The sequence below is a fragment of the Oratosquilla oratoria genome, unplaced genomic scaffold (genome assembly GCF_046742065.1).
Source record: "Oratosquilla oratoria isolate Oo_2021 unplaced genomic scaffold, ASM4674206v1 SCAFFOLD81, whole genome shotgun sequence".
NCBI classification, from domain to species: domain Eukaryota; kingdom Metazoa; phylum Arthropoda; class Malacostraca; order Stomatopoda; family Squillidae; genus Oratosquilla; species Oratosquilla oratoria.
The window spans coordinates 235,001-257,500 of record NW_027467745.1 but is presented as its reverse complement, the minus strand read 5'-3'; the positions used below and the strand labels follow the sequence as shown (position 1 = coordinate 257,500).

Here is a 22,500-nt window from a genome sequence, read left to right as displayed (position 1 = left end):
CCCCCCCGGGGTCACGAAAACGTCGACGGGACAACGTGTCCCGAGTCGAATTTCATTCCCATTGCTTTTCCAACACTAGCCCTATGCAGCTCATCGTTGTTAACCATGTTTTACATAAAGAGGCATCGAACGCTTTGCATATGCATATGCAAAATTTTTCTCGAAATCTGTATGAAAAACACGTATTTCTAGTACCAAAGATCATGTATAAAATGCCAATATTGCTCACTGTACGGTTAGATACGAAATGAGGGCCAGGGAAAGAGATTGAGGCCTAGAGATGACCATCCATACTTGGTTCTGTCATGTCGAAAATGCTTTGTGCTTTTTTTTTTCTGTGTCACGGCCGGCGAATACCGACTTAGGTAACCCACCTGCCTTAGCCGAAGGTTTGAGTCGGTTTATTCCATGGGCCTAGATTTTATACCACGCTACCTAAAAGTCTCATCGTGTGCTAGTGAATTTAGTAAGAAAATAGGACTCTGATCCGGGATCCTTGTGTTGGTTGAAACTGTAATCAGTTGTATTAAAGTACTTAACGAGAGCAACTTAGATTTTAGATAAACTTTTTAAATGTAAAGTTTCAAAATCCAGTCATTACACCTATGCCGAGTGTCCGTTACTTCTTTATGCAAAACATAGTCAACATTGATGAGTTGAGTTGTGCTCATGTTGCGAAAGCAATGCAAATGGAATCAGGTATGAAATCTGACCAAGGACGTTTTCGTGAACCTGAGGACCTTTCTCGACTGAGGAGGATTTCTTCCGAGGACGTCCTCCTCCTATGGAAACGGGCAAAGTTTTTACTCGGGGATGTTATGGTTGTGTGTGAGAGCGTGGACGTTTTCATGGGACACACCCTATGTAGGCCAGGATAGGTGGCCCCCTCCTCACTCGGAGAGACAAATTGGTGAGTTGATTTGCTCATCCTCCCGAGTTAAGCATGGTCCGTTGCTTCCCCCCCCCCCACACACTTTCCAGTTGCAAGACAACGGGTGCAAATACTCCCTCTTACGACCTCCTTTCGCCCGTGGCATTATAAGAATATAGCAAAAGACCAGTAATTTGAAAGTATTCCCTACTCTGTTCTTTGTATTAAAACACGTAAAGGAAGATAGTTCCTGACTATATTGTGGCTAGCAATCTCCTCTGTGTGTGGCTGTAGGGTGGATCGCCACAACACATACTGGAAGTAGGGGACGTACAATATACGTCATATATGTCGGTTTTATTACTCAGTCTCTTTATTCGGATGGGGCTTGCACCACACCTAGAGCAATGGATGATAAAAGTAGATGGTGGGCATCCCCATCTGTCGAGAACTGCACCGGGTGGGGTAAGGGGTTTGTCCTTGCACCAAATGTGCATTTCCTTTGTGTGTAGCGATGCGAGGGCCGATGAGGTGGCGGAGATGGATTCCACCCATCCCTTGGGAGGTAGGTGTGGAGAGAATCGGTGTCACGATGACAGTCGACAAGACTGGAGATGATATTTTACCCTCCCGTTTCACTAGAAGCTGTACTATCCTCACAACGGTGAAGATAGATTGTAGTCGCCAGAAACTGAACCCAGTCAGTGCAAAGGAAATGAATATGTACGGTGTGTAAACAGTGCATCTATCTAGATGGAAAAAGGGGAGACTAAAAACCAAGTGGCTGAATAGTGTACGACAGAGCAGTCGAGAACAGGGATGTCGATGATAAAGATGTTACAATAAGGAGGTTGACAGAATGCCAGATTGTTTAGTCTCCAGTTTGGTTTGGTCCGGAGCAGTCTTTGCCCTGTCGTATTATAGGTTCTCGAATATTGATAGGCTTTCCTCCCCTCCCCTCCCCCGTTGCAGAAGGTAGGCAGGCCGGCACCCTTCTCCTGTGATCCCCACGGTTGTGGGAATCACAAGCAGCACAATTCCTGCTGGGCAGGAGCGTTGGAGTCGAATGTTTGTAACCGCATCGATAGCATCTACCGTTGTTACCCCAGGAAATAACAATAATAAAAAAGAAGAAAAATCTAGAGTGGGAAAGACTCACGCAGTCCGTAACAACTGCTCCATGCCAGACAATGACCTCTCTCTCTCTCACCCATCCATCCGGTATCCAACACACGAACATGACATAAGCATTCGAGTGTTTTGGCAAGTGAGATGCGAGATACGAACTGGTAGATGGACTGATGTATATTATTTCCTTGAGGAATGTCGTTGCACTTTAGCATCATCTCGAACATGTCCTGCTGGAGAATTCAGGCCGAATACAATTCACCAGCGCTACATATTGTAGTGCTTGCTGCTGCTGCCCCTCTTGGCTGTCAAGTACCACTCGTGCCGCCTCCACTCGCTCATTGCTCGTGGGCTGCTCTGCTCTGCTCGTAGGGTTAGATCGACTCTCGAGCCCCGCAGTTGTGCCGCATCAAGCTGGCCAGTCTGCGGTTGAACCGGTGGGCTGGCTCTTCCTCTTCCTCCTCCTCCACCGCCGCCGCCGCCGCCGCCGCCGCCTCCACTGCTTCCTCATCATGTTGCGCATCCCTCTCCTCGCCCTGATTGTTCCCCCGCTGGCTCCATTCTTCTTGTTCATGGTAGGTATTTGCTGGCCCTCCTACCACTTTCATTTCACTCCTTCTTTCCTCTGTCTCTTCCGCCTATCCCTTCTGTTTCTCCTCCTCCTTCGCCCTCTGTTTTCTCTCACCAATCTCCTGGCTCTCTCGGTAGCCTCCTCCTCGTCTTTGCCGCCTTCTTTCCTTTTTTTGCAGCATCCTTCATGCTTTCGTCATCATCCCTTTCTTCCCTCTGCCTCCACCCCTTCGGCCTCCATCTCCTCTTCCCTCTTCACCTCTCGCTCTCCTCACTATTGCACACATCTCCATTATTCTTTTTCATACCTCCCCCTTCTCCTCCCTCTCCCTCCTCCTTCACCTTTTCCTCTTCTCAGTCCTCGTTTCTCTCTCCCCTCTTCAGCCGTCACCTCAGCATCCTCTCCTGATGTTTTTCTTTGCTCTCTCTCTCCTTACGTCCCTCATTGAGCAGCAGTACCTCTAGAACACCACCTCTGGTGCCAAAGAAGCGCTGGTTATTATGGGCCAAATCATAAAAATCTCGCCCTGTTTTCCCCTCGTCCTCCAGTCTGCCGTCGTGGAGCCCCGTCCTCTTCTTCTTTCTCGCTCTCTCCTCCTTGTGCTCTCGTCCTTCCCTTTCTTGGTCCTTAGTTCTCCTACCTGTGCGCGCTCACCTCTCTCTCTCTCTCTCTCTCTCTCTCTCTCTCTCTCTCTCTCTCTCTCTCTCTCTCTCTCTCTCTCTCTCTCTCTCTCTCTCTCTCTCCCATTCCTCGCTCCAGTTTCCTTCCTCGTTTCCCACTCTCTCACTCTCTGCCTACTCACCTCTCCCTCCTTAACCCCTCTTCCCTTACAGGGTATTACTATTAACTACCTAAGTTTTATGGAGTCAATCGGCATTTCAAAGAATTTGTTGTTGATATCCCCACGGACCAGTCACACAGTATTTTATTATGGTTAGATAAAAAAAAAAAGATAAGTAAGTAAAATATGATGAAATAAATAAATAAATGAACCTGTAATATATATATATATATATATATATATATATATGTATATATATATGTGTGTGTATATATATATATATATGTGTGTGTGTGTGTATATATATATATATGTGTGTGTGTGTATATATATATATATATGTATATATATATGTGTGTATATATATATATATATGTATATATGTGTGTGTGTGTGTGTATATATATTATATGTGTGTGTGTGTGTGTGTGTGTGTGTATATGATGGGGTTTAATAGGCTGGATAGAGTGAGAAATGAGGAGGTGAGGAGGAGAACAGGGGTGGAAAGGGGGTTGGGAGATAGGGTTGATGAAAGAGTATTTGGATGGTTTGGACACATGGAAAGAATGAGTAAAGAAAGACTAGTGAAACAGGTATGGAAGGCAGATGTGGAGGGAGTGAACATGAAGGGACGTCCTAGGATGAGGTGGATGGATGGGGTGAAGGGGGCTTTGGGGAAGAGGGGAATGTCTGTTGAGGAAGGACGGGAGAGGACAGAAGATAGGGGTGAATGGAGAATGGTTGTGTATGGATGAGGTTGTGATGCATGAGGTGGAATGAGTGGGGATTGGGGGTGAGGTAGTATGTGTGAGCAAATTTTGACGCAGCCCGAAGGGATTTCTCCTCGTTTTCTCCTTTATGCATGGGGGGACGGAGAGGGGGGGGTCACCGATTTAATGAAGCGCCCTTGCTGTGGATGTGCTGTGTCTTGCAACACTGCGTCTGACCCAAGGCAGTGGACAAGGTGCAGGGATGACCCGTCATCCAGGAGGTGCTAAGATAAGAGGGAGGGTGGTGGGGTGTGGAGTGTATTCAGGGATGGAATGGGTGGGAATGATTTTATGCCTTTTCCTTTTTGGCTACCTCCCTTGTAAAGGGGAAAAGCCTTGGTATATGTATGAATGAATGTATGTATATATATATATATATATATATATATATATATATATATATGTATCTATATATATATATATGTATCTATATATATATATATATATATATATAACAATAATAATAAAGATAAGTAAGTAAAATATGATGAAATAAATAAATTAATAACCACCCACATTCTCTCTCATATGTATATATATATATATATATATATATATATATATATATATATATATATATATATATATATATATATAACAATAATAATAAAGATAAGTAAGTAAAATATGATGAAATAAATAAATTAATAAATTAGTAAATGAACCAATAATATATATATATATATATGTATATATATATATATATATATATATATGTGTGTGTGTGTGTGTGTGTGTGTGTGTGTGTGTGTGTGTGTGTGTGTGTGTGTGTCTGGTACACTACTGTTTTGCTACCCTCCTTTCATCTCTGCTGTACCCCCTCTATGACGTCACCTCATGTGCGCTCTTGTCATTAAGGATAGGCATGCTGGTTATTGCCAACGACATAAGAAAATACCTTCCATATTCACATCCTTGCCCTTCATTTATTAGCTGCTCCCCCCCTTCCTACACCTCCTTTTCCGTGTCTTGTACCGTTTCCTGTCTCTTCAATCTTGTTTCTTCCTTTTCCACTTTCTTCCCCTTCTCAAACCCCCATCCATCTCACCGATAGCTCTTCTTTTGTGTTCGACTATACTATATATCATTATTGGTGGAAATACCAAGGTGTATTTGTACATGCGTGTGTGTGAGTGCGTTTGTGCGTCTGTGTTTATTTACCTAGTTGTATCTTACGGGAAGGAGAGCTACGCTCGTGAGGTACTGTCTTTGTATCCTGCAGTGTCTAGTTTGTTCTTAAATCTGTGTATGTTTTTGTAAACACTATCGTTTCGTCCAGTTTGTTCCATACATCCACCACTCTGTGTGGAAAACTGTTCTTTTTCAGGTCTCTTCTGTAACTCCTTTGGGAGTTTCCTTTCATGTCCCCTTGTAGTTATGTTATCCCAATTTAGTAAGTCTTCTCTATGAAGGACTTCCATGCCTCTCATGATTCTATAGATCGTGAACAAGTCACCTCTTTCTCTTCTTTGTTCCAGGGTCGGTAATTCCAGTTTTGACAATCTCTCATCATATGACAGTTTTGAAAGTGTTGGGGGCCATCTTTGTCATTGCTCTTTGGGTTCTTTCGATTTTCCTTATATTCTTTTTAGTACTGGGTGGTCATTTCTTCGTCCAGGTAAGTAAAAGCCACATTTATTGATCATAGCAAGGTGTAGGTTGCTCCGACTTTTTGTTTTGTTTTTTTGTTTATCAAGGGTCATGTCCTTTGTGATAATTACTCCCAGATCGTTTTCAGATCCCACTTTCTTTACTTCCTTTGCATCTATTTTATATCGTCCTGATATTCTTTTTTTTTTACTTTTTCCAAGTTCCAATATGCTACATTTCTTAATATTGAAGTCCACTTCCCACTTCTGGCTCCATTCCCAAACCCTATTCAGATCTCTCTGCATCGACTCGCAATTCGTTTCAGACCTCAGCAATTTTGTGTTATCTGCAAAGAAGCTCATGTAACATTCCACACCCTCATTCATGTAATTTACATAAATAGCAAACATGATCGGAGCCAATACTGATCCGTGAAACTCCATTAATCACCTCTTCCCAAGTAGTGCGTGCGTGCGTGCGTGTGTGTGTGTGTGTGTGTATTTACTTAATTGTAATGACCTAATTGTGATGTACGAGGACAGAGCTGTACTCGCGAGGTCCCGTCTTCTGAGCTCCGTGTGTTATGAAATGTGGCCTAGAGGAGTGTGCTTCATCAAAATCTGGGTCACTGTAATCCAGCACTGCCATCCTTCTCTGCTTCCTCCTCCTGACCACTTTCCTCATCTGATTCAAAGGATACTGAAGTTAGTGCATCAGGAGCAGATAAACCTTCTCCATGTGGAACTGGGTGAATGGTTGATGTAATGTTTGGATATTCAATGGACTCCTTTTTCTTCTTTGACAAGCCCTTTTGTATTGGAGGTACCATGCAGAAATAACAATTGTTGGTATGGTCCGTTGGCTGCCGCCACATCATTGGCACGGCAAAAGTCCTTCCTTTCCTCTTTCCTCTTGGCAAAGGTTAGTAGCACAAGTGTTGTAGCTTATGTGAGGAACCCAGTTCTTATCCTGGTCATCAATCTTGCATCCAAAATATTGGTGATATGGCTTTCTAACCATAGCAGTTATACGGCGCTTCTGTGATGCAAAGGTCACCCCACCACAAGTGTAGCATAAGTTGTCTACTACAAGGCATCTGAAAAAAGAAAACAAACAGTTAGAGCATAAACATAAAAATTATTCATAAAATTATCATTATAATACTGAGCATGACAGCTTAACAGAAGTATTTATATCATTCAGTAGGAAAACAAGATTAAGATAAAATGCCTCACGTGCATATCAATGAATATTAATTCTAAGTTTAAAAAGTGTTTGACTAGGAAAATCACCTACCTTCCATCTTGAAATTTAAATTGCACAGCACAGCCACCTTCTATGACTGCTGGAACAACACTGAAGGGCGGTGAGACTGTGAGTGTGGTAAGAAACACACTGCCGCAAGCCTGTTGGAACCTTTTGTGACACGTATTAGGTGTATCTTGAAAAGTACAGCTAAAAAAAAACATGATATTCATTGTCAGTGACCTAAAATGAGTTGGAAATTGCTACTCTGATCTCGTTGACCATTGTTTTCATGCCTAACTTCAAATTCATGTATGGTTCCAACTTGAGCTATATTACCTCATTCTCCAGTTATCGTGTGTGCATGCATGTACATGTGTGTGTGTGTGCACGCGTGCGTGTATGTATGTACGTGTATGTACACACACACACACACACACATACACTAATACACACACACACACACACACACACACACACACACACACACACACACACACACAGATGAGAGAGGTACTCAGAGAAAAATATTCAGGTTGGAAAGAGGTGATCAGTGGAGTTCCGCAAGGATCTGTACTGGCTCCAATAATGTTTGTTATTTATGTGAATGACATGAATGATGAGGTGTAATGTTACGTGAGCTTCTTTGTAGACGACGCTAAATTGTCGAGGAAAGTAAAAATTGAAACGGATTGCGAATCACTACAGGAAGACCTGAATAAGGTATGGAACTGGAGTCAGAAATGGGAAGTGGACTTCAACATTAAGAAGTGTAGCATAATGGAGTTTGGAAAAAAGTAAAAATCGAGTATTGGGACAATATAAAATTGGAACTAAGGAGGTTAAGAAAGTGGAATCCGAAAAACAAATAAACAAAATTGTCGGATAATCCTATAACTTGCTAAGATCAATAAAAGTGGCATTTACAAATTTGGATGAAGAAATGATTAAAAAAATATTAGTCACACTGATAAGGCCTAGACTAGAATATGCGGCGACATTGTGGTCACCCAGTACCAAAAAGAATAAAAAGAAAATAGAAAGAATCCAGAGAGCAGCCACAAAAATGACTCCTGTACTCGCAAACTTATCATATAAGGAGAGACTGGCTAAACTGGAGTGACCGACTCTGGAGCAAAGAAGAGAGAGAGAGAGGCGACCTACTGACCATCTACAGAATTATGAAGGGCACAGAAATACTCGATAAAGAGGACTTGTTAAACTGGGACAAGAGAATCACAAGAGGACATGGAAAAAAAACATAATTATAGAAGAGACCTGAAGAAAAACAGTTTTCCACATATAGTGGACATTTGAACAAACTGGACGAAAAAGTAGTGTGCACAAAAACCATTCATGAATTTAAGAGCAAACTAGACACTGCGAGATACAAAGGCGGGACACTACGAGCGTAGCTCCCCTTCCCGTAAAATACAACTAGGTAAATACGCAAAAATCATTTAATCAGCTATTTCGAGTCCACTGCTGAACAAAGGCCTCTCTCATGCCATTCTACGACAATATCACTCCGCCAACTTCTGTCATGCCATTCCTGCAAACTTCTCAATATCATCTCTCCACTTTCTGGTCTCCCTCATGCATGCTTCCAATTTCGTGGCGTCCACTCAGTAACACGCTCCGTCGCCAATCATTTTTTTCGGGCTAACTTTACTGCCCAATTTCACTTTGTCTTACCGCTTCCAGAGTATCTTTCACCTCAGCCTGCTGTCATGAATCTTGCCCTTTTTGTGTCTTTCAGCGTTATTCCCACCAATGATCTCTCCGTTCTCCTATGTGTACTCCTTAGCTTTGTCTCCATCGCTTTCATCAGTCTCCAAGTTTCACATCCGTATTATACACTAATTGTAAACTTTGCATTTCAAGCATAGAGAGCCTCTCATGATCTAATATCTACCAAATACATTGCAACCAATTGTAATATGCTTTTTTATTTAATCTTTCGTCACTTTTAGCATCTGGCCTAAATAACTATACCCTTCAGCTTAATCAAGAATCTCACCATTGATTATAATTCTTTTACTTTGATCTTTTCGAGTGGAACATTTTTTTTTCTTATTCGTCTTCAAGCCTACTTTCAGGCTTTTATTGTTCAGATAATTCAGCATATTATGCAAATCTTCCGTTCTTTCTTAAATAAGAATAATGTCGTCTGCAAGTCTTAGGTGAGTAAATTATTCACCATTAATTTGATTTATTTTTTCTTTCCAACTCAGCCTTCTGAAAACCTCTTCCAGGTAAGCTGTAAATAGCTTAGGTGAAATTGTATCGCTTTACCTTATTCCTGTCTCAATCTTTATCTCTTCTGTATCTTTATGTATCCGAATCACAGAAGCACCTTTTATGTAGATATTTTTGGAACCCTAACAAAGTGTCTGTTTGCATAGTGAGTACTGCTATCTGTTCTCCTGAGCCAAACGTCTTCTTGTCATCTACAAAAGCCAAACAAAGATGTTTATCATACAGCGTTTTCTTGATAGTGCCCTCGGCTGTGAAATTGAATTTAGCTGTGCAACCTACCATCATATGGTCACTACCTATAATTACATTATCTATAGCCGTAACATTGTTAACGCTCTTGCTCTCATTTCCTAATATGCATTCTTCTTTGTTCTTTGTTGGTCCATTTGGACTTCTCCAGGTCCATTTACGATCTACACCCATATGAAAGAAAGTGTACGTTCCTCACCTCTCTCATGCCCCAGAAGTAACTGTACACCATGTCTTAACTTGATGTAATTTTTCAAATGTTATATGTAATATTTTGTACATAGAATAACAAGGCAATAAATCTGGTCACTCTCCTTTAGTGCTTGATAACAGTTTCATATCAAATAGTGGTTCTGTCCGTATTAAAGATGCGGCCAATATAAACAACTTGTGATCGCAGTATTTCATTTCAACTCTGAAGACGAATCTAGTATTTACGTTTTCCTACAATATATATATATATATATATATATATATGTGTGTGTGTGTGTGTGTATACATATATATATATGTACATATATATATGTATGTATATATATATATACATATACAGATGTATGTATATATATATATATATATATATAACAAATTGTAGGATCGAAAATAATAAAACATAAGAAAACATAAATAATCTACGGAGCTGTCGATATTATATATATATATATATATATATATATATATATATATATATATATATATATATATATATATATATATATATACACAGTATATATATATATATAGCTTCGTTGGTCAATTAATTATTGGCACATGACACTAGAGTCTCTCCATCAAACTCATTGAAACTTACTGTATTTATTCATAAACGTTTTGAGCATGACTTAAGGCAACTGGTGGATCAATAGACTTTTATTTCAATGGGGGCGAAACGTCCAAGGTTGGTATTGGACTGACAGGGGGCGAAAAGACTCGATATGGCTGAAAGCAACGAGTGTGTGGGAAACCTCCGCAGAACATTCTATCCAGTCAACCCCTCCCTCCCTCCCTGCCACTACCACTACCACCACAGCCTTTAATCCGGCCCTGATATCTATTGAAATTTTCCTTACCACTTAAAAACGCTATCTGCACTAGTACATAAAGTACGTGGCCTCTGTATTTACAATGAAGTATAGATCATGACTCCTATATCTACAATGGAGTAGACATATATTAACAAATGTTAAAATAGGTTAAGATGTTTTTTTATAATGCATATAAATACCATATATATTATTCCGGTTTTTAAACCAATAAAAAAGGTAACAAAAGTGTACATATTCTAGTTTTGTGATCATATATATTCCTACGTTTTCTTTGAGTATAAATTTTCTTTGATGCAATGTATGGGTAACTAAAATAATATATTTCTTCCCACAGGTTTGAAACTAATGCAGAAGTTTGACTTCCGACGAAGGATTGCCAAATATGGATCATCAAATTTACACAAGCCAGCTTTAGTGAAATTAAAAGGATACAGAATAGTGACTATGAAATGCGATCGGATTCCACGAATTAACGATATAAACAGTGACTCCGCCCCTGTATGGCGGTCAGTCGAACAATTAACAAAACAGATTTTAGGTAAACGACGAACGTAACTGGTTTAACTTAGTAATCTAAAAATGGTTCACTTAACTATTGGATATTATGTTTTAGTTTCAAAGTGCTTCCAGAATGAAAAAATACCCAATTCATTTTATACGTCCAGCACATCACTGACAAACACACATCGGATGGAGCTTCGCAGAATAATACAAGAAGTGAACTGATTTTGAACAAACATGTTCGCTTCTTTACGTCGAAAAAAATCGAAGAAGGTAATTCATTTATTGTATGATTGTTTTTACAGGAAATTTGTGGGGAAAACGTGGGACAAAGGTAAATAGGGGTAGACCTAGTAGAAGAGGCTTGAATTTGCCAGAGGTATGGAGGAAGTAGTTATGATAATAGTAATTGTTGTCTCCAATCTCACCACCTGGAAAACCGCAGCCCCACAGTGGTCTGCAACGGTCCTCGGGACAGGGTTGCCAGACGTCATTTGCCACATAACCACGGGTTCAGCAAAAGGTTTTGGATTTCTTTATTTTTTGTTATTTCATGTATTAAAAAATAACTTAGAAGAATTTAGAATATCAAAATGCTCGTTTCTAGCATTCTATCGTCTTGATTTGATCGAAATAGCATGATCTTAAAGTGCCTGATAGCATACTGATGACATAAAAGTTGCTCTTTACATTCTTCAACATGGCCGGCACGCAATACGAAAGTGACTTCACATCGAGTGAAGAAGATTTATCGGATTTGGATGCCTTTTCGTGTTCCAAAGTGGGTATGGTACAAGGATACATGTACGAATCAATTCGGATATCCAAACAAAACTCAACTGACAACGAACATGCCGAGAGGGAGGAATCCTCAGAGGATGAACGCCCAGAAAGTGCGGGAAATAGGGATTGGTGAGTTCGTCGGAATGCATTACTGCATGCACGCTCTACATACATAAATGCACACCACCAACCACACACCACACCAGACCAGACATATGATTTCGTTGGTTTGTCATCAGACGCACGGATGAAGGTCTGAAGGCATGAAATAGTAGACCTAATACCTAAAAGGCGTCGGTGGTGCCTAGGCCTATCTGCCAGGCCCCAGCATGCCCAGCAGGGCTGGTTTTGATTTTATTTTGTTGGAAAAACATCCACACGACCACCAAGATGACCACGTCCACAATGCATAGATAGTTCATCTGTTCATACAAGAATGAATTAATGTGAATTACTAACTATCCTAGTGATTTGCTATCCTTGTGTTTTACTAACTATCCTTGTTTGGTTTGTTTGAAAAAGTCAAACTGATAGTCAAAACCTACATGTCAGGTTCATCAAAGTCCAGTATCTGGCATGTCTGGTATCCAATCAGGATCAGTCTCCATCATGTTATCCACAATGTGGTCCACCACTGGATCCTCCTCACTACTACTACACCCAAGACCCAAGGGTTTGTCCCCCTTTGGCTCAGATAAAGCAACTGCCTCGGGTCGGGACGCAGAAACATCTGTGGCAGGTTCAGTCTGGGTTGATGCCACTTCCTTCAGCCAAGCTGGACAACCACTCACTTGGACACCGACATCTTTGATCATGACTCTGTTCATTTGTGTCCCTCTGTTCACCGTTCCTGGCCTTATGGAAACCTGTACAGGTTTGTGAAACTTTGGATTTGGTGGTACAAACGCTTGAGTTGCAACAGAGGTGGATTTCATAGGCTGAAATGAGTAACCCCCCCCCAAAAAAAAAGTCTGCATGGATGAATCATCTGATCCATGTCAACCTTCATATTTACAGGCAAAAGTTTCAAGGATTCATGAATTACAAATAGTTTTTATCTGTGAGAAGGTACAATAAAACAGGCCTATGTAGCGAAGAAACTAGAGAAATCATTTGACTGAAGGGGAGAGGAAGGCTAGCAAAAGATACTCACATGTCTATAAAATGATCTGCCATAGGTAGTGGTTGCTGTGGGGAAGAGAAGCCATCAGTCATATGTCTGGCACTGTCACCATGGTCATTTTCACATTCCATCCAAATTTCGCTGCTAGTGGTACTTGCAGAAAGTAAATATTCATCATAGGCACTTTGTAACAGCTGAAAAAATAATTGGGTTTATATTAGTACGAATTCCTCCCTCTGGTCAAGGACAATTAGGCCTAACTCCTGCTGGGGTGGTGGTGGGGGGAATTCGCTGCTAGTGGTACTTGCAGAAGGTAAATATTCATCATAGGCACTTTGTAACAGCTGAAAAAATCATTAGGTTTATATCAGTATGAACTCCCTCTGGTCAAGGACAATTAGGCCAAACTCCTGCTGGGGTGGTGGTGGGGATTCCACTTGTTTGACTCTCTCTCTCTCAAAAAAGAAAAAAAAATGGTTGATTCCAATTGACAAGACGTGGTTATAAGCCCATTATGGAAGCCCCTGTCATCCTGGTGGAGTGATGTGATAATATTCATAGGCCTATAGGCCTAGCTAGCCTATGTCATGACTGTACCACTAATCTGCTTAGTCCTAGCCCAAAAATAATTAGTCAATCCTAACCATGCTTGTTAATGATTGTCGGTGACAGCGTAGATAATACAGGCCTACCTATACACGTGCTACAGAGTACTCGTCCTTCCCGGCGTTGTCTTTTTTCAACAGCAGTGTTCCTTCGACGGCGTTTGCTTGCCGAACCAGGGTCTCGTCGATGACAAAAATTGTCGGCGTTGCATCTTCTTTTAGAATGGGCTTCATGCTATATATATATTTTTTTCGAACAGAGTTTCGCTTTCAGTCCAGGCTTCCATAATTCGTGCCGTCTACACCGAATGATCCAGTCCTTTTTCCAAACAAAACTATTCGGAAAAGAAGGAAAATTAATTCCATCCGCAGCAGAAAGTTTCGTTGAATCACTTTTGCAATTTGCGGCGATACAAGTCATTTTCGAACTAAATACTTGATAAAACCTTGCTAATACACGAAATATGACAGATCACTGATCAAGTTGTCAGCGCAGCTCGGCATTTTATAGTGCACGCACATGGCATGCATCAGAATGTAAACAGCAAGATTGACGTGACAGCCAAAAGAGCGTTACGAGAACACACACCTCAGGCCTCCACCGTACTCCAATTTCCACAAAGTCGACTGAGAGATACCTTATCAAAAGACTTCTCTAGGTCCAGGTGCACGCAGTCCACCCACCCTTCTCTCTCTTTCTTGCAGCACATCAATCACTCCCAAGTGCTTAAAAGATTCGACAAACACGATCTTCTAGATCTGAAGCCAAACTGACTCTGTCAGAATGTTCATCGACGCTGCCACTTAAAAAAATCAAGAAAAAAATCCATCGATCTTTCACAATCATTTCACATAATTTCACTATTGTGCAAGTTAGTGATACTAGTCTATAATTTAATGGTGTCTCCTTGTTTCCACCTTTGCGAATTGGCATCACGTCTGCCCTTTTCCAGTCATGTGGCACTGTGCCTTCTTTCAATGAACATGTAATAAGACTGTGGATCTTGTCCGTTAGTTGTTCCCTACATTCTTGAGATCCCGTTAGGTCCTGAAGCTTTTGTCACATTCAATGATCCCAGGAGATTGAGCACTTCCCTCACTTCTACATTTATATCTGCTAAACTTTTTTTCCCCTCTTTTCTCCAAAAAGTTGCGCTCTTTTTTGAAGAACGATGGGAAACCTTCATTTTTTATTTCTGCCTGAGCTAAGACCTCTTCAACGACATAACCACTCATTATTAACATGCTAATTACTTCCCTGTGTCTCAGTTTACTATTTACAAAATGTAAAACAATTTTGGTTCATCTTTACATTAATCTACTACACCTCTTTGAAAAGTGATTTCTTACTCCCTGCGGATTCTTGTGGTAGTTTTTAGCTTGTTCGTATTTTTCATTCTGTTTCATTTTATTTTTTATTTTCTTCCTCTATTTTCCCTAAGCCACGTCCTTGGCCTCTTTTCCAATTTCACACCTTTTGTTAAACAAGTCCTGCTTCTTACTCTAGTCTTTGGCACATGTTTGTTCACTCCCAGGTTGTAAATGTCGAGAAAGATTTCCCATTTCCTCCTTATTCTTGTGGTGTTCATAAATTCCTCCTTGTTTGCTTCTTCCAAGAATTTTCTCAACACCGAATAATCTGCTTTCCTAAAATTAAGTCATCCCTGCCTATGTGATTCGTTCCTTGGCTCTATTTCTTCACCCTCCAGCTGAAATTAAATTGTTACCTGGTCACCTCTTCTTATGGGGTAAAGGTACTTCAAGGAGCGGATGGTGTCTGGATCTTTGGTTAGTAACATAATCTTGTGGGAATGTCATCTCTTCTTACCCGAGTCACTTCCTTTACCCACTGAGTCATTGTGTGTGCGTGCGTGTGTGTGTGTGTGTGTGTAGGTAGGTGTGGGTGCGCGTGTATGTGTGTGTGTGTGTGTGTGTGTCTGTATATGTGTACGCGCGCGCGTGCACCTCCTCTCCTCAAACCTCCCAGCCTTGTCATAGGATAGAAGGTGAAATGCTAAGATGTGTATGTTTTTTTGGCGAGTGTTTGTGTGTGTGTGTGTGTGTGTGTGTGTTTGCGTATGTGTGTATGTGTTGTGTGTGTGTGTGTGTGTGCGTGTGCACGCATGTGTAGGTGTATGTACGTATGTATATATGTGTTTTTTGTGTGTATATCTGTGCGTGTGTGTGTGTGTATGCGCGTGTGCACGCATGTGTAGGTGTATGTACGTATGTATATATGTGTTTTTTGTGTGTATATCTGTGTGTGCGTATGTGTATGTGTTTTTGTGTGTATGCGTGTGTGTATGTGTGTGTGTGTGTGTGTGTGTGTGTGTGTGTACGCGCCTCCTCCCGACAGACCTTCTAAGCTTATCATTGGACTAAATGTAAGATGATAAGATTCTTACTTCCACCTTCTGAGATTATGAATTCAGACCATGAAGGGTGTGTGGCCAAGACGCATTTCTGAGTGGGCCTAAATATATAAAATAGTCTCGTAATGACGTCCATAACTAAACTATGGCGGTGCAGCTGGGAAGCCGAGTTACATGTCGTAATATGGGTACCTACTATACAGAGTTCCGGGATGACATGTCACATGTCATCACTCCTAGTCAGTTTCTACTATCAGGTGTCAGTTTTCTAATAATACACTGACTTTTTTCTGATCTTATTTAGCGTCTATTTAGATCACATTGTGCTTAAGTTAAGATGATTATAGAAAAATGACTCTCCTGACTGATTGGTAGTTGGCTACGATGTTAGAATCCTGACATAGCCATATGCTGCCGCAACGCAAGATACTATAACATCATCACCTTTATTCAGTGTCTGGTTTGACCTCTGACCTTATCACTCAGTCTATCCACGTACAGTATATCTACCTGCTATGTATGTAACAAGACCATTAAGGGCAATGCCATTCCCCTTTCCATCGGCTTGTGGGACACTTATCAGTTCATCGCAGACTTGTCAAATAAACTGGATAACAACTAAAAGGTTGATGAAAGAGGGCGTGTATTGTTTAAAGGTGCAGCCAGAAGGCGAGGATGAAACGTTCTACGGATTTACGGTGAGCCAAAGGGCAAGGGAGGGTTTCACGAGATATCATGGCCAATGAGAGTACGAAAACGGGTCTAATATATGTGTTGCTGAAATGATTTGAGCTGGATAATGAGACGCAGTAGCAAAGTGAAGTTCTAGGAAGGGGATTGTCTTTGAAAATAGGCAAGGCGTTGTTCAACACAAGATGCGAAATTGTACCTTTTCATTTTGGGAGTTTGGTGCCGCGGTTAGGCTAAAGCAGCTTCGGCTGTCGGACGGACGCTGTGCCAGAAGAGGAGGAAGAAGAACTGTGCCATGCAGTTGCACAGCGCTTGACCTCAATCGCAGTGTGGCAGGCAGGGGAACCTAACGGCAACCACCATCCCCAGGGTAAGGGAGTGCTCGGTGGTGATGTGTCTGGTTATTTTGAAATTGGATTGTGGCGACGATGTATACAAAATAGTACATAACAGTGGCAGCAGTAGCAGCGCTAGAAGTAGTAGAAGTATTATCAGTAGTGCTAGTAGTAGCACTAGTCATTTTCATGGCCCAAATGCTTTGTGGGCTTTCCTGCGATATGGTGGTTGAACCAGTGCTGCTTCATGTGGAGTGGGAGAATTTGATCCATTCCACCGCCAATACATCAGATGAAGGGGGCGGGGGGAGGGGTTGAGTCGTCATCGCAGGAGGTTTCTAGATTAGGGGACATTCGGCTCCGCTCGAACCAGAGAATTGTCTGGGGAGAGGAGAGTACGAGACACCTAAGAGACATTTAGTTTTGACAAGTGAGGATATTTTCTGACTTTAATTTTGAAGTCCCGTAATTGATTATCTAATAGATGCATACAGATTTTAGGTGAGGAAAATGTAGGGAAATAGATTAAAGGTCTTCTCTTTAACAGGAGGCGCTGAGCGAGGCAAAGAGCCGTTCTTTCCGAGATCCCGCTCGACAGATCTTTCATGATCTTCGAGTGGGTGGCGTCGTCAGCGACCGAGTGACACCGACGGCGGCCGTGCGGGGCTCTGTGTCCTTAGAGGCTTCTCCCATCACTCCCCGCCGCCACACCAAGTCTCAGAGCTCGTCCTCCCTTCAGAACAGCCCGGGGTCAGACCGCCGTTCGTCTCCCTTGACACTCCTGCAGGAGGCTGCTGCAGCTGCAGCGCCTTTCGCTGAAAGAGTCCAGGAGACTGACGTCGAGCCGGTGCCCTCCCAACGAGATGGCGACCGACATCTTCCAGCTGACTTGGCCAGTTCGCCGGCCGATCCTCGATCACAACTTTGTGACGGCTCGAGAGTTCGGGAAACGAGTGAACCCGATGGACGGGTGCAGACGTCAGAATGCGAAGTAGCTAGGAATGGAAGAGGAGGATGGGATAAAGAGACGAGCGAAGTTAGGCTGCAGGGAGGACGTGCCACGTCTTACGCTTCTCATCACAGGGATGCGGTAAGTATTTATATAGTCATTATTGTTATTATAATAATTATCGTTATTATAGTTATTATTGCTATTATAGTTATTATTATTATTCCTATTATTATTATTGTTGTTGTTGTTGTAACTATTATCATTATTATTATTTTGGAAGGAAATTAAGAGAGGAAAGGGAGGCGAATCAAGTGCAGAAGGTTGAAGGTGCAGATAGAGAAATGATATTGGAAGAGACGGCAGTAAGAGGAAGATGGGCGCAGTATTTTAGGGAGTAGCTAAAAGTGAAGGAGGATAGGAGGGAAAGATAGTTGCAGTGGGAAGCGTTAAGAAAATGACAGTGATGAATGAGGACAGTGGAAGAGAAATAAGGAAAGATGAGGTGAAAGCAGTTATTAAAATGATGAGAGCAGGTAAGGCACCTGGGTTAGATGGGTGTCATGCGGAGTGTCTAAAAAAGGGAGGTACAGTGATGGTGGACTGGCTGGTGAGGTTGTTTAATATTTGTCTAAAAGAGGGTAGAGTGCCGGAGGACTGGAGGAGTGCATGTATAGTTCCACTTTACAAGGGAAAAGGGGACAAACGTGAGAGTAGTATTTTCAGAGGGATCAATTTGTTGAGTGTAGTTGGGAGGGCTTATGGTAGGGTTTTGATTGAGAGGAATAGGAGAGGAATAGGAATAATTGATGAGGAACAGTGTGGTTTTAGGAAAGTTAGGGGTTGCGTGGATCAGATTTTTGTGTTACGGCAGATATGTGAGAAAGCTTTAAGAAAAAGTAAGGATGTTTTTTGTGCCTTTATGGATTTGAAAAAGCTTATGACAGGGTAGACAGGAAGGCGCTCTGAGAGGTATTGCAAATATATGGGATAGGAAGAGAGATATTAATAGTAGTCAAATTTTTTTACGAGAGTAGTAGAGCCTGTTGGAATTAGAAATGGAGAGAGTGAGTGGTTTGAGGTAAAGGTGGGACTTCGCCAGGGATGTGTCATGTCCCCTTGGCTGTTCAATTTATACACGGATGGGGTGGTGCGAGAGGTAAATGCAAGGATAATGGGCCGGGGATTGGAGATGGTTAAAGAAAATGGAGAAAAATGGGAGATAAACCAGTTGTTTGCTGACGACACTGCGCTTGTACCAGGATCAGAGGAGGGATTAAGGAAGTTAGTGACAGAGTTTGGGAAGGTGTGCGAAAGAAGGAAGTTGAAGATAAATGTGGGTAAATGTAAGGTGATGAGATGTACAAGGGGAGAGGAAGGTAGAAAATTGGAAGCTTGCTGAATCCTAGATCTTCATACAAAATTTATTTTGCTGAGCCATACTATATTTCCATGGCCAAAGCTATTTGATTAACTGTAATTCCTCTGTCTTCTTCAATGAGATTTCTAACAACATTAATAATTTCGTATTTTTTCGAGGTTCTTGGTCACCCGTCCGACAGTCATCTTCCAGGTTCTCCCTGCCTTCCGAGAATCACTGAATCCACTTGTAGTTGGCTGTTTTCTTTGAGCCATTACCATAATCTCTCTGCAAAGTCTCAATAACCTGCATCCCCTTCCATTTGATTTTCATCAAGAATTTAATGTTCACTCTCATCTTAAAATGGCTATTTCCCATGGGTCACGAAAGCAAATTTTTCTTTGGAGAATCCTCACTTTCTACCAGTAGTCACTGCATAAGTGATGGCACGTAAGTGAGAGTGAGCTGAGGTCTCGATGATGCATACTAACATGCCTTTTCTTGTCGTCATCCTCTCGAGTTCAAGCAGTGGTAGTATTTTGCGAACTTTTTTGTCTCTCTTCGTATATATACATGTACACACATATATGTATATATATGTATGTATATATGTATATATATATGTATGTGTATATATATGTATATATATATATGTATGTATATATGTATGTATATATATATATTATATGTATGTATATATGTATATATATATGTATGTATATATATATATATATTATATGTATGTATATATGTATATATATATGTATGTATATATGTATATATATATGTATATATGTATATGTATATAAATGTATGTATATATGTATATAAGTGTATGTATAAATGTATATATATATATATATATATGTATGTATATATGTATATATATATGTATATGAATATATGTATATGTATATATATGTATATAATATATATATATATATATATATATATATATATATATATATATATATATATATATATATATATACACACCCACACTCGACCCTCCATTAAACGGACAAACACGTGCAAGGACTTGTCTGCTCTTGTTAAATGTCCGTTCCTGACAAATGTAAACCGAACAGACCGGATCGGTAAATAACGGACATATGATCGTTGTTGGGAATTTGGTACCGTATACATTTATTGGTTACTTTTACTGTACATGAAAATATGGTAATATTATATTACTGATTACTTGTAACACACACAACATGGCTGGTGTTGGTGGCCTGGACTTGGATCAGACAATTATATGCATCAACGGACGATTAGGCTATCGTCCGGCTCAATAACGGACGGAATTTTTTGTCCGCTAAATAGAGGATCTGTTGCATCGGGGTCCGTGAAATGGAGGATTGAGTGTGTGTATAGAAATATATATATATAATATATATGCGCGCGCGCGTGTGTGTGTGTGTGTGTGTGTGTGTGTGCGTGCGTGTGTGTGGTGTGTGTGTATGTGCGTGTGCATATTTACACATACATATATGTATTTGCTAATCTGAATTAGAAGTAAGATAAACAATTGTAAACAGCGAGTTATTGTTGTCGTTCGTTCCCTAGACTATCTAGCCGAACAGTCCCGCCTCCCTAAGGAACGCCACGACTGGGTCGGGGTTTTCCCATAAATCCCTGGTAGAGTGTATATTATGTTGTTGGTATGTGTAATTGTGTACAATGCAGCCCTCCATAATGTGTTGTATAGTATGGGGTGAAGTGTTGCATCTTGACAGTTGTCTGTGATGTGGTCATCCAGCCTCTTCTGGTAGCATAGAAGGGCTGGGTGGTGGCCACACAGCAGCCTGGCCAGGTGGACTCTGTCCTCTCAGGGGAGAAAGGATTCAGGGGGATGGATATCAGGGGGTCTGGCATGCCGCAATATATTATCGTATTGTCTATCAGTTTGTTGATGGAGCAGTGAGCGATATGATTATGTATATGCTTCAGGAGGCTGGTGTCTGTGGTTGTGGAGGAAAAGAAGAGAGTATTTGTGTGTGGTATAGGTATTTGGGTGTTGTTTTGATGTTTCTTGGCATTTGTCGGTGTTCTACCATGTAGTGTAGTGGGTGTGCTGTGTTTGTGGAACCAGCGTTTTTGTCGTGGGACCACCCCTCAACTCCCAACCCCAAGAGTTGGGGGCCAAACAGCCACAAGAATTCCCTACCACCTGCCCTGGAGTAAACAGCGATTTGTTGTTGTTGTCCCGTCTCCCTGAGGAACGCCACGGCGTGAACGGGGTCTTCCCACAAATCCCTTATAGAGTGCATATTATGCTGTTGGCGTGTCTGATTGTGTACAGTACAGTTTTCCATAATGTGTTGTAATAGTATGGGGTGAAGTGTTACATCCTGGGCAATATCTGCGATGCGGTCTTCCAGCCTCTTCTGGTAACTGAGAAAATGCTGGATGGTAGCCGCACCACAGCCTGGCTAGGTGGACTCTACCCTCTCGGAGGAGAGAGGATTCAGAGGGATGGATATCAGGGGGTCTGGCATGTAGCAATGTATTGTCTATCAGTTTGTTGATGGAACAATGAGCGATATGGTTATTGATATGCTTCTGGAGACTGGTGTCTGATGGTTGAGGAGGAAGAAAATAGAATATTTGTGTGTTGTATTGATGTTTTTTGGTGTGTGTGGGTGTTCTGCCATCTAGTGTAGTGGGTGTGCTGTGTTTGTGTGACTCTCATGTCAAGGTGATCCTTGACTTGGAGGACTTTCATTTCATGGTGTAAATGGCCTGTAGGTGTTGTATTTACGCTGCCTGTAATTGTTTTTAGAGCTTTGTTCTGTATAGTCTGTAGGGTGTTATGGGGCACACAATCTATCACTGAGCTTATACTCGTATATTGGTTGTGTACTGTAATGGTTCCTTTTTGTCAGAATGTTGTTCTTGCAATTGATTTAAGCGCGTTAAGTCTAGGTGTGCATTTTGTCTTTATGTTTGTGATGTGTAGTTTGGATGAGAAGGGTGTATCGTACGTCACGTCAAGGATTTTGTGTGTGTGTGTTTGTGTGTGTGTGTGTGTGTGTGTGTGTGTGTGTGTGTGTGTGTGTGTGTGTGTGTGTGTGTGTGTGTGTGTGTGAAGTATAAGGATGTTGTTGGTTTAAAGGTATGGTATATATTTGTATTCTGCTGTCCAGTTGATGAGAAATATGGCTGAGGATTTGGTTGGGTTTATTTTGAGTCTGTTGTGAACCAGGTGTTGAGTGTGCCGAGGTATGGCTGCAGTATGTCTGCTGTTCTTTCTTTACAATGTGTGCATG

General features: G+C 41.3%; 1 protein-coding gene across 2 annotated transcripts in view; it reads left to right on the top strand.

The window, feature by feature from the left end:
* The window catches only part of LOC143024025 (tensin-3-like), a 257,123-nt gene that overhangs the window by 18,971 nt on the left and 215,652 nt on the right, over positions 1–22,500 (top strand). Inside the window, exons 2-3 of one of the 2 annotated variants that reach the window (XM_076182733.1) lie at positions 10,845–11,284; positions 17,467–18,009. In XM_076182733.1, the coding sequence (XP_076038848.1) occupies positions 11,249–11,284; positions 17,467–18,009 (579 nt within the window). In that variant the 5' untranslated portion in view covers positions 10,845–11,248. The remainder of the gene's footprint in view (positions 1–10,844; positions 11,285–17,466; positions 18,010–22,500) is intronic. The other variant, XM_076182734.1, reaches the window with a different exon arrangement.